Source organism: Seriola lalandi, unplaced genomic scaffold, assembly GCF_002814215.2.
Source record: "Seriola lalandi dorsalis isolate HSWRI2012SDOR001 ecotype SW California unplaced genomic scaffold, Sedor1 jcf7180002049672, whole genome shotgun sequence".
NCBI classification, from domain to species: Eukaryota; Metazoa; Chordata; class Actinopteri; order Carangiformes; family Carangidae; genus Seriola; species Seriola lalandi.
This window is the reverse complement of record NW_019520225.1, coordinates 1-9,846: the sequence shown is the minus strand read 5'-3', so window position 1 is coordinate 9,846 and position 9,846 is coordinate 1. Positions and strand designations below refer to the sequence as shown.

Below are 9,846 nucleotides of genomic sequence, written 5' to 3'. Positions count from 1 at the left end.
GCCTTACTATACTATGACATTTTTTGCCTTACTATACTATAACATTTTTATTACTTTTTATGCCTTACTATACTATGACATTTTTATGCCTTTTTATGCCTTACTATACTATGACATTTTTTGCCTTACTGTACTATGACATTTTTTGCCTTACTATACTATGACATTTTTTGCCTTACTATACTATAACATTTCTATGACTTTTTATGCCTTACTATGATATGACATTTTTTGCCTTACTGTACTATGACATTTTTTGCCTTACTATACTATGACATTTTTTGCCTTACTATACTATAACATTTCTATGACTTTTTATGCCTTACTATGATATGACATTTTTTGCCTTACTGTACTATGACATTTTTTGCCTTAATATTCCATGATGTTTTTATGACTTATTATGCCTTACTATACTATAACATTTCTATGACTTTTTATGCCTTACTATGATATGACATTTTTTGCCTCACTGTACTATGACATTTTTTGCCTTACTATACTATGACATTTTTTGCCTTACTATACTATAACATTTCTATGACTTTTTATGCCTTACTATGATATGACATTTTTTGCCTTACTGTACTATGACATTTTTTGCCTTACTATACTATGACATTTTTTGCCTTACCATACTATAACATTTCTATGACTTTTTATGCCTTACTATGATATGACATTTTTTGCCTTACTATTCTATGTTTTTATGACTTATTATGCCTCACTATACTATGACATTTTTATGACTTTTTATGCCTTACTATACTATGACATTTTTATGACTTTCTATGCGTTACTATACTATGACATTTTTTGCCTTACTATTCTATGATGTTTTTATGACTTATTATGCCTTACTATACTATGTCGTTTTTATGACTTTTATGGCTTACTATACTATGATGTTTTTACTACTTTTATATCTTACTTTACTGTTATTATTATGAGTTTTTTGCCTCACCATACTATGTTGTTTTCATGGCTTACTATACTATGACGTTTTTATGAATTTTATGCTTTACTATACTATGTTGTCTTTCATGACTTTTATGCCTTACTATACTATGAAGTTTTTGAATTTTATGCCTTAATATACTTTGTCGTATTTATGACTTTTAATGCCTTACTATACTATGTCGTTTTTATAACTTACTATAATATGATGTTATTACGACATTTTATGCCTTATTATACTATGTCGTTTTTATGCCTTTTTATGCCTTACTATAGTATGTCGTTTTTATATCTTACCATACTATACTTTGAGTATTTGTGCCTTACTATACTGTGAACCTTTCATGACTTAATTGAACACAAAGAGTTTTTCTCAGTCAACTTTATTGAGTTGTTCAGTCATGAACATAGTCTCAGTCTGACTTTATGTACAGAGGTTTTATGTTCTCCAGCATCTTCAGGTTCTCTTTAGCATGTTGAAGAACTCTTCCAGAACGTTCTCCACCTTGTCCTCGCTGTAATCTCTCACCACGAACCGGTCGCCGTCGTCAGCTCCCCGAATCATTGCCGACAGAACTACACAGAGACACGAAGTTAATGCTGTCGGGGTCACCTGCTGACCTCACCTGTATACACAGGTTTGTGAGGCATTGGGAGGAGAGCGCAGTGTGAGGTGTGTCACTTCCTTTTCAGCCACTAAAGTATATCTTTGGCATGTTAACATTTTCATTTTCAAATTTTAACTTTTAATGTTAACATTTAAACTTTGGTACTGTAACATTACCATTCTAAAGTTAGCTTTTTAATATTTTAAGCTAGAATTGTAACATCTAGCATTAGCATTTTAAGTTATCTTAGGGCACCTTTCATATAGAGCAGATCTGGACCATACCCTTAAATGTATTAAGTTTTGTAATATTAACATTTTAACTTTAGCAATGTAACCTTTGCTTTTTAATGTAAGTGAAGTCAAATCAATTTTATTTACATCGTTCCAAATCATAACAGAAGTTATCGTAGGATGATGTGGATCATCAAGAGCGGAACAAACAAACAAACAAAAAAACAAAGAAAAACACTAACAGACGTAACACACCTGGACTCTGTTCTCTCCTCCCATTGGCTCACAGAGCTGTATGGGTGTGGTCAACAGGTTAGTAAATGTGTAAAACAGGAAGTGTCCTCACCACGTCCTGACAACGGCCTGAACATGCACAAGGTTTTTTTCTTCATGTCGACGACTCGGCCGAGTTCATAACCAACACCCAGAGACGGCTGCGTGACCTCTGCCACCACCACTGAGGTCAGAGGTCAGACAACCAACACCGAAAGGTTAGAGGTCAACAGGTGAAACAGAAGCTGCCTGCAGACACTGACACACAATAATCAATAATCAATTATCCTCACCGTCAGACTGTCGGAGCCAGTCCACATCTCGGTCATGAATAAACTTGTCTCCGGCTGCTGAGGCGTCCTCACCTGTCCAATCACAGCACAGCAGCTCGGTGACATCACACATACCTCAGTAACCACAAAGCTGCAATAGTGTTTAGTTTTAAATCAGTTGTGTCATTCTGAATGTTTGTTAAACGTAATTAGTCTTAAATGTTTTCTTTCATGAATTACTTTAGTTTATTATTTTTGTTTCACCATCTTTATTTATATGTTGCATTTATTTCCTTCCATTGTACTTATTTTATTTGTTTGTATTGTTCACATTTTACTCTTTCAGAAGTTTTGATTGTTTCCTCCATTTTCAATGTTTAATTGTTTCAGTAAGTTGAAGTGGAAAATGTTTTGAACAAAGAAAAATAAATGAGTGTGACTGAAACACCATGTTTTCCTCATGTTGAATATCTTGATTCCTGCATTAGTCTGTGTAGGACCAGTAATATTTGCAATCTGCACCTTGGTTTTAAAAGCAAGGTGAGAGAACAACTGTTCATCTTCATTTATGAATGGACAGTTCACTCAAAACGCACAATGACGTCATCTCACCTTACAGTGTGTGGGATGGTAAATCTGCAACTCCACTGCGGCTAATGTTAACGTCGTAATGACGTCACTTCGGTTAATAACACAATGAATTAAATTTTCTAGTGTATGAATTACAATGCAGACACTACAGCACTGAGAGTGACCTCTGACCTCTGTCGCTGAGCTCTGTGCTGCTCACGTGCTCGGTTAGCACGGTCCCGTAGCTCTGCAGCTTCTCCACGATCCTCCGGTACAGCGCTACGTCATCTCTCCCGCCGCGGATACTCCCGCAGAAATAAACCTTCATCCTCTTCACGACCTGCTCCACCGGTTCTGCCTGCGTCCTCCTGCTGCCGCTTCCCGCGCTGTTTGCGAATGAGCCTTTGCGTGGTGACGTGACTTGGTTACGTGACATTGAAACCAATACTCCTATAACCCGGAGCGGAGTCTGTCAGGTGCGCCACTGTTAACAGATGCCGTTATTTCTCCGCTGTGATTGGCTGAACAGCAACAGTCTGAACTCTGTCGCCTCTGATTGGTCCAGGATGGAGGAGGTGACCAGCTGAGGGGAGGAGTTACCTGATAGACAGCGCTCAGGGCAGCAAAGCCCAAATTCATTAGGCTGAAGTCTCAAAATAAAGATTTATGTTGCAGTTTCTGTATTAATCCAAAATCTATTCATTTGTTTCTTTATTTCCCACAAACTTCCTGTTACACCTTTCAAAATAATCGTTTTCACAGCCTGTGTTATTCTTGCTTCAGAGCAACAGAGGTGGAAAATTAAAATAATTTAAACTCCTGTGCTTCAGTATAATTCTGAGGTAATCTACATTTACACATCTACTTTACTTAAGTAAATTCAAAACATTTTTTTTTCAAATAAATAACCTTGTTGGTTTTTTTTTTTTTTTTTTACAGATAAAACTTTATTCTTCCACAGGGGGAAATTCACAAACTACCCAGCAGAATATAAAATAATTCAAATAAACCATTAAAGTGATGAACACATTAATGCATCAGTATTTATAATACAACATTATATATGACTCTGCATACTGGGTACTTTTACTTTTGGTCTTTAAGTATATTCTGATGATACTTTTGTCTTGTAAATTAGTTTAATGGTGGAGTTATATTTACAAATGAAGCGTGAACTCTGCATTAAGTCTGAATTAAGCTGCTGTTTGACCTCAGATTTTTCTGCTTACAATTAAATAATCTTGATCATTATAATGTTTTGAGGACAGCAACCATTCATCTTGAAACTCTGCTGATAGATGAAATACCAAAATGTCGAGAAAGAATCTGTTTGTAAATTTAAATGATGTCGTTTTACTAAATAAAGTGTGGATTATCCAACCAAAGTCCATAAAGTTTACTCGGGGTTTCTGTACAGAAACTATAAATACATCTGAACATGAAGAGAACAACACAAAAGCCAAAACAAAATGTTACAGAATGAATAAAAAATGTACAAGAGCTGAGAGAGAAAATGTTTGACTTCATGAACATGAAGCTTCATCTTCAGAGGACATTAACACAGAATCATCTCTACTCAAAGGCCACTTATTAGCTTTTTCAGGAGCCGTCATGGTCTTCATCTGCTCAGTTGTCACATGCTGATGTGATTCCATTCGGACCTCTGAGTTGTGATCATTCTGTTATTTTAGGTTTCCCACCAATGAACTTTTATAGTGAAACAGAAACTTTCTTCTTTTAAAAGATGACTGACAGCGTCTATGAGAGAGTGGGGGCCTCAGTGGACCCTCAGTGAGGCCCCCAGGTTCCTCAATGTGGCGTTGAGTGTCAGTTCAGGCACGTCTCTGGCCACACGCTGCATGGGAGCCAGGTTGGGTCCTTCCAGAGTGTCCAGCAGCCCTGAAACGACAACGACAGGAGGTCTCACTCGGACACAGAAACAATGAGGAGGTCTCACTCAGACACAGAAACAATGAGGAGGTCTCACTCAGACACAGAAACAATGAGGAGGTCTCACTCAGACACAGAAACAATGAGGAGGTCTCACTCGGACACAGAAACAATGAGGAGGTCTCACTCAGACACAGAAACAATAAGGAGGTCTCACTCGGACACAGAAACAATAAGGAGGTCTCACTCAGACACAGAAACAATAAGGAGGTCTCACTCAGACACAGAAACAATAAGGAGGTCTCACTCGGACACAGAAACAATAAGGAGGTCTCACTCAGACACAGAAACAATAAGGAGGTCTCACTCAGACACAGAAACAATAAGGAGGTCTCACTCAGACACAGAAACAATGAGGAGGTCTCACTCAGACACAGAAATGACACTCTGATGCAAGCAGGTGAACTGTTTACACTCAGTCACATGACCTCAGTAAATGATGGCGTCAGGTGCACAGGTGTGCGTCTCACCTTCTACGATCTTGTGGTAGGCGAAGTGCAGGTAGAGCAGGAAGAGCATGTGCAGCAGAGACAGAGTCCCACAGAGGAGGAGACGAGGCGTCTGTCCGACCGTACGAGACAGCAGAGCCGCCACCTGAGAGGAGGACACACGGGACATCAGGTGAGTCCACAGTTGTGGGAGAACCAGGGGGCTGATGGGAAATGTAGTGCTTACCATACGCAGGGTGGACAGTCCTCCAACCAGCAGCCACAGGACGTAGAACAGGAAGTGGAAGTGGATGTTGTAGGTGATGAGGAGGACGGCGCAGTGACCAAACAAACCGTAACCCTGACGACGGCAGACAGGAAGTACATTGTATTAATTAGGTTGAGAAAAAAAAGGTTAAAAGCACTCTACATGATTACTACAGTTTGGATGGTACTGACACTGTGTAGTGTGTGTAGTGTGTGTAGTGTGTACATGTGCAAGTGTAGTTGTAGTACCAGTACTGACCAGCAGGGACAGCATTTGCAGCATGGTGATCTGAGCGTTGACCAGGTACGCCAGGAAGTAGATGAAGGAGGAAACGCCGAGCCAGTAACCGAAACACGTTCCTATAGCTGTACCCATCAGAGTCCCCTCCCTCTGGATATCACACACACACACACACACACACACACACACACACACACACACAATCATCAGTGCCCCAACAGAACCAATCGCCCCACGTGTTTCTGGAGGTGGGATTTGGGTTTCCAGGTGTATCTGTGCGTGTGTGTATCTGTGTGTGTGTGTGTGTGTGTGTGTGTGTGTGTGTGTGTATCTGTGTGTGTGTTCTTACTATGACAGTTCCTGAAGTCTTCATCCCGTGCAGCAGGATGGCCACCAGAGTAAAGACCAGCATCAGAGGACCGTACAGCTCACCTGCGATCTTCTACAGAGGGAGAACACACTGTCAGAGGACACAAAGCTGATCCTGGATCACAGGTGGAAACATGTTTGTGGGTGGTTACCTGGGGGAAGTTGATCATGCGGACAGGTATCATGGACTCGATCAGCCTGGGAGACGCAGAGCAGACGACAGTCAGACAGAGCGGGAAACAGGAAAGGGCAGACAGGAAACAGGAAGCGCGGAGAGTCCTACCTGCTGCGGACCTGAACCGGCTCCACGTCAAAGTACGGCCTCAGGATGTCGATGTTGGCATAAAGGTTAAAGGCTTTAGAGGCCTGACGCTTCCCCGCCTGCCACACCTGGACACATCACACAGGGATCAGGACTCATCAACTCATCAAACAGAGAAGTCCACAGGAAGTCCCATCAGCGTGAGGAAGACCTCACGGATCCTCGACCTCCCAGTGACATTAAAACAAAAGTCTGGGTGGGTCTCCAGACGATTATCATTATTGATTACTTTATCATTACATTATTACATTAACCAAAAACATTCAGTTTCCTGGAGCAGCTGAAACCATCGAACGTTTGTCAATATTTACTTCTGAATGAACATAAAGGAGAATCAGGAAATGATCATCAGAGCAGCTACTGATTATTTTCTATTGATAACCAATCGTCACAGAATTATTATCTTGTTAGATGGTCAAGTGTGTGCGTGGATGACCTCTGACTCCCGTCCTCAGTGGCGCTCACCTCGTCGGCCACCTGTCGGCCCAGCTGACCCTTTATCCCCTTCATGCCCAGAAACTCCCCGTCGTCTGGATTGTCGTCCTCGGTGGCGGCCGCCTCCGCCGCCACCTCCTCCTCCTCCTTCATCCTCTGGTGCATCTCCCCCATGTCCTCGAAGCTGGAGCCCGACGTGTCGTCCATGTTCTCCATGTCGATGACCGCCGAGCCGCCGCCCTGGAACACATGAGGAAACACGGGATCGATCCTCATTCAGACGTTTTTGTATCTTATCAATCACAGAATGTCGTGTGTGTGTGAGAATCAATAAGTGGATTAACAGAAAATGAAAAAGCAATTAGATAATGATAGATTCATCATTTGAATCGTTTTTAAATTAAAAATTCAGCAGTTGCTGAGTTAAGTTTCATCACACAAACTGATTCATCGATCAACTGAGAAATTGATTGGCAGATTAATAAAAATAATCAATAGTCACTGAACTAATCAGTTTAATGTTGGACCTGATATTGAAAACTTTATATTCTTCTTATTACAGATTTATTTGTCTGTTGTAACATCAATTATTTATTGGTTATATTTTTGATCAATGATGAGAATCTGCGAAGTGACGGATCAATGAAGAGCAGCACCAGTAAAGCACCAGTACCTCAAATGTACACTACTGCAGTACATGTACTTAGTTACTCTCCACCACTGAACAACAACTTGGGTTAACCTGGTTATCTCCAGACTTTTTAGTTAGCCTGTTAGTTAGGTGGTTAGTTAGTAGATTAGCTTGTTAGTTAACCGGTTAGCAGTGTTTTAGTTAGCAGGTTAGCCTGTTAGCTCACCTGGATGAGGTTGTCATCGAAGCTCCCCCACGGTTCCGTGTTCGTGTTTCTGCTCCCGGAGCCCGCAGACATTTTCCCCGCAGCAGTAGCAGCAGTTTATCCGGCGGTTGACCGTCTCTGTCCCGGGCAGCTGACCGTGTGACTGCCCCCTCGACGGACTGACGGAAGTTTAATCTCCGCACAAACAATAAAACTCTGATGTTTTAGTCTCTAAGATCCACATAACAACATTACGACGCTACTGAACATCCGCACGGCACGCAGGACGACGTCATGACGTCACGCAAACTGAGCGACGTGGAAGCCGATAATGTCGCGAGAGATGTGTATAAGAGACAGTTTTTGAATAATAATGAGTTGCAGCCACAATCCAGTATGCATTTATGTCTTTTTATTTTACAAACAGTGAAAAACATAAAACAAACTTTTACAAAATCACCTCATCTTTTATTTATTTATTTTGACATTATAAGTGAAGTTGAGTTTTTTATTTAAGAGGAAGTTATTGAGTAAATCTTACTTTTCCTTTGATGTTACTGACACACAGGTGAAATACTGTAAAACACTGTCCTCTTTATTTCATCAGCCAGTGTATCCAGAGGTCAGACAACGAGACAAAAAATATATACTGCAAATATCACACAGCAAAAATAAAATATCAGTATTACAAAATAAAAGATTTTCCTGTTTCTATGAAGGGCTGTAAAACTGTCAACACTCGTTTTTATTTAAAGTTATAAACTGTGGGGAAATACAACTACATGCTACAGATAAACAGAACATACACAGAGGAGTAAAAAATGTTCAGTCCTGATTTACATTTTTACAAAGAAAACAGGCAAATAAGAGAAATTCTGGTTCCACGTTCTGTAAGAGGAATCATATACACTGTAAAAACAACTGCTAAAAACATCTGCGTCGACTCTGCACCGTGTTCAGGGGCAGCAGGGAACAGACGGGGGTTTACAGCTTGAACGTAGGTCGAGCGAGGTTTGGTTCCTATAACAAACCGTCATCGTCACTGACAAACTAAACAGTCGTTCCGTCTCAGAGTCTGGAGCGTCCAGCAGCTGGGAGCAAATCAGTGAGGGCGTCTCGTCCAGTGGGAGGACGGAAGACCCCGGTCAACCAAACCACATCCTCCCCAAGATCTTCAGGGAGCTGTTGGTGCAGCAGGAGAGGGCGGAGCGATGGTGCTGTCTTCTTCTAACTCGTCTAGTTTGACGTAGAGTCTAGTGCTGGGTGTGTAGGAAGGTGGAGCTGGATGTGTGATCATCCTCCTGCCTTGGTTTGGTCCCTGATTTCTTCTTCTATGTTTACCTAGTCGCTCATCACTTCTTCTTCACCCCTGCTGCCGGTGTCTGGTCCTGGACTTGGCGGCAGCAGCTCCATGTCCTTGGAGCTGCTGGTGCTGGCTGCTCTGGCGATCCTGGTGAGGGTCTGTTCGTACGGCGAGGGCAGGTAGACCATGAGGAAGACGCCGTCCGTCACGTCCTGCTCCGAGCTGGAGCTGGGGAGCTGGTTCTGCCCCCTGCTGCGGCGGATGGAGGACAGCAGCTCGCAGTTCCTCTCTGGGTCCTGCAGGTCCTCCAGGGCGATCACGTTGGCCAATCCCAGCTTGCCGCTGAGGCTGAAGCCCCGCCTGCGGCGCCAGATCAGGAAGCCGAGGATGCTGAGGAACAGCAGGAGGACGGAGACAGTTGCTACGGTGATGTAGGCGATGGATCCTGCACTGAGGATGGCCTCGCCCGAGCTCTGGCCCTGAGAGACACAAGAAGATGAACGACATTTTCTGTGATTAGACACAAGATCAGCTCAGTTTTCTTCTTCCATTAATCAGTTTAATTTTCTTTTCTTTTTAAAAACAGGTTTTGTGTGTGAATATAAAAATGTGACGGTGCTCACAGTGTGTATGAATATACACCAACAAAGAAGAGGAAAGAATTACTTATTTTACTTGGTGCTAAAATTAAACATTTTTACATTCTGACATCAAGCGCAATCCCTGATACACAACAACAACAACAACAACAACAACAACAACAACAACAACAACAACAACAA

At 41.8% G+C, this 9,846-nt stretch overlaps 2 protein-coding genes across 3 annotated transcripts; both read right to left on the bottom strand.

The window, feature by feature from the left end:
- Positions 1-1,324: 1,324 nt before the first annotated feature.
- On the bottom strand, positions 1,325-3,345 carry dnph1 (2'-deoxynucleoside 5'-phosphate N-hydrolase 1). 2 transcript variants are annotated; one of them, XM_023398625.2, is made up of 4 exons: positions 3,106-3,345; positions 2,365-2,478; positions 2,145-2,255; positions 1,325-1,533 (listed from the first exon to the last, which is right to left on the bottom strand). In XM_023398625.2, the coding sequence occupies exons 1-4, from the start codon at positions 3,239-3,241 to the stop codon at positions 1,415-1,417; spliced, it is 480 nt and encodes a 159-aa protein (XP_023254393.2). In that variant the 5' UTR covers positions 3,242-3,345; the 3' UTR covers positions 1,325-1,414. The 2 variants fall into 2 exon arrangements, with proteins under 2 accessions (XP_023254393.2, XP_023254394.2); XM_023398626.2 differs by having other exon boundaries at positions 2,365-2,436; positions 3,106-3,335.
- Positions 3,346-4,294: 949 nt separating this feature from the next.
- yipf3 (Yip1 domain family, member 3) lies at positions 4,295-8,059 on the bottom strand. Its single transcript, XM_023398624.2, has 9 exons — positions 7,783-8,059; positions 6,956-7,165; positions 6,452-6,558; positions 6,321-6,366; positions 6,149-6,241; positions 5,818-5,949; positions 5,539-5,652; positions 5,334-5,457; positions 4,295-4,812 (listed from the first exon to the last, which is right to left on the bottom strand). The coding sequence occupies exons 1-9, from the start codon at positions 7,852-7,854 to the stop codon at positions 4,691-4,693; spliced, it is 1,020 nt and encodes a 339-aa protein (XP_023254392.1). The 5' UTR covers positions 7,855-8,059; the 3' UTR covers positions 4,295-4,690.
- Positions 8,060-9,846: the final 1,787 nt, after the last annotated feature.

Coding starts and splice junctions, on each gene's coding strand:
- dnph1 (XM_023398625.2), bottom strand. CDS start 3,241: ATGAAGGTTTATTTCTGCGGGAGTATCCGCGGCGGGAGAGATGACGTA. Junction 2,479..3,105: donor CACAGAGCTCAGCGACAGAG/GTCAGAGGTCAC, acceptor GTGGTTACTGAG/GTATGTGTGATGTCACCGAG. Junction 1,534..2,144: donor CAGGCCGTTGTCAGGACGTG/GTGAGGACACTT, acceptor GTCTCTGTGTAG/TTCTGTCGGCAATGATTCGG.
- yipf3 (XM_023398624.2), bottom strand. CDS start 7,854: ATGTCTGCGGGCTCCGGGAGCAGAAACACGAACACGGAACCGTGGGGG. Junction 5,653..5,817: donor TGCAAATGCTGTCCCTGCTG/GTCAGTACTGGT, acceptor TGCCGTCGTCAG/GGTTACGGTTTGTTTGGTCA. Junction 5,458..5,538: donor GACTGTCCACCCTGCGTATG/GTAAGCACTACA, acceptor TCCTCCTCTCAG/GTGGCGGCTCTGCTGTCTCG.